The following is a 5,153-nucleotide window of genomic DNA, read 5'->3' as shown; positions in this document are numbered from 1 at the left end:
TACAGGACTATTTTTCCTTTCTCAAGCATTGAAAGTTTAAGAGGCAGTTTTGAAAATGCAGTCAGCACCATTAGATTCTAAATGGATTCGCAGGTGCGATGTTATTGGACGAGGGGCATGGATGATGTAAACTTTTTTGAATGGGATGTAATTTTACGTAAACTACTTATAAAATTTTACAATAAAGGCGTAATTATTATGTATAAGATTCATATGAATAATAGTAGAATGTTATATCTCTGTTGTAAGAAAGTACGAACAGTTTATTTATTTATTTATTTTGATAGGGTACAAGCAATTTATTTAGAATTACAGACTGTTCAAAAGTAAGAATGTGCGAGCAGTTTATCTAGAATTGCAAAATGTTCGAAAAAATGATATATTGTTCAAGGATGGTTGATCTATCCTGCGCTTGATTTTACGGAAACCTGTGCAGCGGACGTTTGCTTGTGATTGATTTTCAAGAGATGTTTATCTTTTCGCTCTGGTCCATGTGAGCAACTTTACTGTAGTTGGCCGCTGCTCCACAAATTCTTCCGAGGATCTGCATCTGAATAAATGCAATTCCCGCTTAAGTAACTTGGGGCTTGTCACTAAATCTCAAGTTATTATTCTATACTCGTGGTTGTTCTGCCACTGCTTGGGAGCTAGGCCTCTCTTAAACAGCGTTACAGTGCCAATAGTCAAGAGCATTATTTTGACTCTTCCAGATCTACAAAGAATTTGCTCTCCCGTGTTACTGGATTTCATGTGGGATATGTAAATGCATTTGGTGAGTCAAATTTAACGGCTTTTGCATCTGGACTGCCCTTGCTACTTGCCCGTTCTGTCACCATTCTGTCGAAAGCTGCAGTTCTGCCCGTACCAAGGCTTAGCTACTTAAATAAAGTGAATCTGGAGAATGCTAACTGAGTCTTTCTCATGTTCTCTACGAGCATTTTGGCAGTTTTGAAACATTGGCTGACAAAATATGTACGGTGAGAGGGTTGCTGCTATCCAATGAAATCTGACAAAATATGTACAGTTGGGGTAGGTCGACTACCTAGTGATCATTGACACGCAAATAGCCAGACTGCAAGAACTTTTACTTCCAAAATTGTTTTTTTTAGCTGTATTTTTACAAAGCATTACCAGTTCGTAAACACCTCAACTGAGCAACGGCAATCAGTTATCAAGTGCACTACACAAGGCAGAATCATTCTGCATAAAGAAATAGTAAAGGTAGATTATAAAATGGATGAAGTTACTGGGCAGCTAGTACATTGAAGTCAACTTTGGCACTATAATATGTACCCGGTTGGGTCAGTTTGAATGTCTCCTTGGATAACAATGAATTAATCTGGCAAAGTTAACCTTCAGAACAAGTGCCGAGTGGCTCGGCAGCTATGACCATTCATAGCATCAAGCTAGCAGTTTCATATTGCAGGGTAGGGGTGAGCTTTGCAAAACGATGGAAAGTTTTACGGGATCGAGAACTCTGGTATTGTTAGTCAACGAAATCACACAAGATGACCTGCCTTGTGCAATGCAACAACCGAGAGACTGATCCAATGATGCCCTGCAGATGAGCTTGCCAATTAACCAAATTGACTAAAATCACCTTTCCTGTCCAATGCAGCTATTTGAACCTTTTACTCTCCATCTTCAGAAACTATGTCTATCCGGTCCATGTAGTGATGACAAGCTACAATGGAGACTGGTAAAAGGTCTTCAACCATTCGGAACATGAAGTGCACACTTGGAAGATTAAGTCCCAGTTTGTACTCTTTCTCACCAAATTCTGTCTGTTTTAAGGTTGCTCTGTAATTTGTGGTGGCAGTAGCTGGGTGACCCCTCGCAATAGATACCTGAAGTACATAGGAACACAACTTGGTGTCAGCCACATGAATGTAAAACAAAGGACCAAGGAAATTATTTAACAACTGTATAACCGAGAGAAGGTTTCACTTGGTAATGTGAAACGAAAAGTAAATCAAAGATGGAGTTAATACATGCATTAGTTAACTGAGCAGGACAATTGACACATACTTTCCAAATGAAGCTAAAAGAAAAGGTATGAAAAATGTTGATTGATGGCAAAAAAATTGGTGAAAATGTCTTTTGACACTAAATGCTTTATTCTGCAACAAAACCCAAGCTTTCAGCAGCAGTTTTATGTGGTGTCACGATGTTTGAGCGTAGGCTTTCATGCCTATAAATTGAATGACTTAAAAGTAGACGAAGAGGGACAAAATCATGGGAACCAACATGTTTCTCTAAGTAGAGAGGAGTATTGTTTAGCCAATGATTCACCAGTTTGTTTCCATAATTCAATGATAAAGAGACAATAATAGGAATATAGCGATGCCTATCTAGTCAACGATATTCTCTGCAATTTTCTAGCCACATCAACTTAACCAAACCAAGATTAAAGGTTAAGGACAACAATAACATTAACCATATCTCTTTTAAAGTTACAATAAAAATACGATATAGGAATATACTGATGCATATCTAGTCTTTCAAAGTTGGGAGTCGCAATTGAATAGCTACATTAGTAGTGCCACATAAATTTACACAAAAACAAGTTAAAGGTTAATGACGAGTAATGTTAAGCAAGTTTTTCCATTTAAAGTTACTACAAAAAGACGATTACAAGAACAGAAATGCAAAGACAATCAATGCCTGCATACTAACCAAATGATTTTCTCCCATTTCAAGAAGCCAAAATCTCCAATTGTTGAATTCTGTACCATCAACAATGACAAATATGTCATTCCAGTCAGAATGATGAAACTCAACATTGTCCAACCTTTTCCCCACACCAACACCTATGGCCTTGACAAATGCTTCCTTCAGACACCAGTATCTGCAAGTTATCAGTCAACTGTCAGCCTTCCTTTCTATCATTACAAATTAATTTAACCTTTTCTTAGGCTTATTCTTTTCAATTAGTAGGCAGCATTCTTTACTTTTAGCTGTTAGCATCACATTTTGCCAGTACTCAAAACCATCTAGAGTCAATCATACCTGTAGAACCTATTCAACTTATCATAGGAGGAGTCAGCTTTCATAATGTCAGACCATTCTAAATTTGAGAAGTACGATAAGAAGTTCTGAATGAACTTGTCAACTGACTCTTTCATGGGAATAGAACAATTAGCAATGTCTAATCCAACAAGGCACACAGGTTCAGAAGCAATTGCCACAAAATTGCCATCATGGGAAGTGTTAAAGTTAAAATTTGGAAATGTGCCGGTCTTGTCATCATATTCCTGTAGAAAAGTATAGCTTTTATCAGTTACGCAAAAGATTTGCAATTATAAGGCAGAAAAATAAACTCAGGAGATAAACACGTCTCCAACCAACAAGTCTGACGCTTACATGATGATATTATCAAATAGCATTTTCCTTTTTGGAAAAAATAATGATCTTTAATTTTTTTTATGGTATAAAAACACATAAAAATAAGATCAATAATACGAGATTCAGTATGCGAATTGGTTATGAATATACTTTTAACTAAAACATACTCCACCTGGTCCTCTGTGGACTGCAACAGCCATTTTCTTAACATTTTTCCTTTCTTTATTTCATTTTAAGCTCTTGGATCAGTGAAGAAAACCATTTCAAATAACAGGGGAGCAAGAAAGACAGAGAGTTGGAAACAAGTTATAATGCAAAAGGAAAAATCCTTTAAAGCTGCAAAAAAAAGTTGTCAATCAGAATGTTCAGAGTCTAATATGCAATTGCTAGTTGTGTGCAGAAAAGGAAAGACATTTCAAACATTCCGCCTTGAGACCACAAAACAAGGAAATAAGACACTGACATGACTTTAGCTATTTATAGTAAACCCTCTAGGTTGTTTTCTAAGGGTTCACAATCTGGTCAAATCATGAGCGTTAGTTTTACCCACATACAGAGTCTCTCTCTCTCTCTCTCAATATATCATCTTAAGTTGATTTTCTGGATTTACGAGCTCAATCATATTTAGACGGAGTGAGTTATCACTTGCAGTTGCTGAAATTGGAAATCCTTGCAGATCTTTTGTGATGGCAATCTTTCTCGAACCTTGTTTGACAATATAAATAAGAAAAAGAACCTACCAGCACCCTCATTTACTATTAACCATAGATATTACTTGGCCAAAAGGTATTTCACTAATTATCACAAGTTTATTTCCGTTATACCTTTCAGAGCATTTTTATCTGAAAATTCCACTTAGTAGACATCATGAAAAATGCTGCAAATATGAAATCAGAACAATTTGCAAATGAACAGAAAAGCCTCGGGCTTTTCCAATCCAAAAGACTTCAATTGAATTCAGCTAAGCAGCTCAAACACACCATGAAGCTTTTTTATGATACACCAGCCAACTAACGAACAATGTTGTTAACATACCTCAAATTACTCTTTACAAATTAAGCATAAGAAAACCACCGAGATTCTGCCATACCAAATAGGGTTTACCCTCAACCGTTCGCCTGATGATAATTTCATCGTATGGAATACCCAGCACCTGCTGCACAAGTGCGTACTGCAATAGCCTGCTTACAAGCGCCCTTTTTCGGTCTTCCATTTTCACAAACCTATTAAATTAAGAAAAATCATTCCATCAAGTAAATTGAGGTTTCTTTAAGCCATCCCCACAGTCCTTGCTCACAAAAACAAGTTGCTGACATGATTTGCTAATTTAACCACCCCAAATAAAAAAAAAAGAAGAAAAAGCAGAAACTCCATTCCTAGATTAAATTAATCTATTGGGTGATCAGAAAAGTGGATACAATTGCAACAAACACACTCCAAACACCTCATTTGAAAGAAAACTGTGCAAAACTGATGAAATATGAAAAGGGCACCTCAAAATAAATCTTGGGAACTGACCTGGTTATAGGAGAATGCTCGTGCTGGGGAAGAAATGACATCACAGAGGCGAAGTAATCTGGAGAAGGATTCCACTTTGAGATGTCTACAATCCATCTCTGAACACCCTTTTCCAGTTCCATTTATATCCTTTTCTCTCAACAACAATTTTTCATCACAGAACTGAAAATTCTTCTACCTCGAGCTACAAGTCTGGCGAAGTTTTTCTACAATTGTTTCACTTTCAACGATTCTTGATTTTCCTCTTAAGCCGGCAAAAGCTCTTCATTCGGTTCGTTACTAGTTTTTGC

At 36.8% G+C, this 5,153-nt stretch overlaps 1 protein-coding gene across 1 annotated transcript; it reads right to left on the bottom strand.

The window, feature by feature from the left end:
- Window positions 1-1,198: 1,198 nt before the first annotated feature.
- Window positions 1,199-5,153, bottom strand: LOC113730664 (uncharacterized). Its single transcript, XM_027255505.2, has 5 exons — window positions 4,864-5,153; window positions 4,436-4,568; window positions 3,010-3,254; window positions 2,677-2,848; window positions 1,199-1,847 (listed from the first exon to the last, which is right to left on the bottom strand). Exons 1-5 carry the CDS (start codon window positions 4,983-4,985, stop codon window positions 1,632-1,634), a joined length of 888 nt encoding a protein of 295 aa, XP_027111306.1. The 5' UTR covers window positions 4,986-5,153; the 3' UTR covers window positions 1,199-1,631.

The sequence above is a fragment of the Coffea arabica genome, chromosome 2e, assembly GCF_036785885.1.
Source record: "Coffea arabica cultivar ET-39 chromosome 2e, Coffea Arabica ET-39 HiFi, whole genome shotgun sequence".
Lineage (NCBI taxonomy): Eukaryota > Viridiplantae > Streptophyta > Magnoliopsida > Gentianales > Rubiaceae > Coffea > Coffea arabica.
The sequence above is the reverse complement of the archived record's forward strand: the minus strand, read 5'-3'. Positions and strand labels throughout refer to the sequence as shown.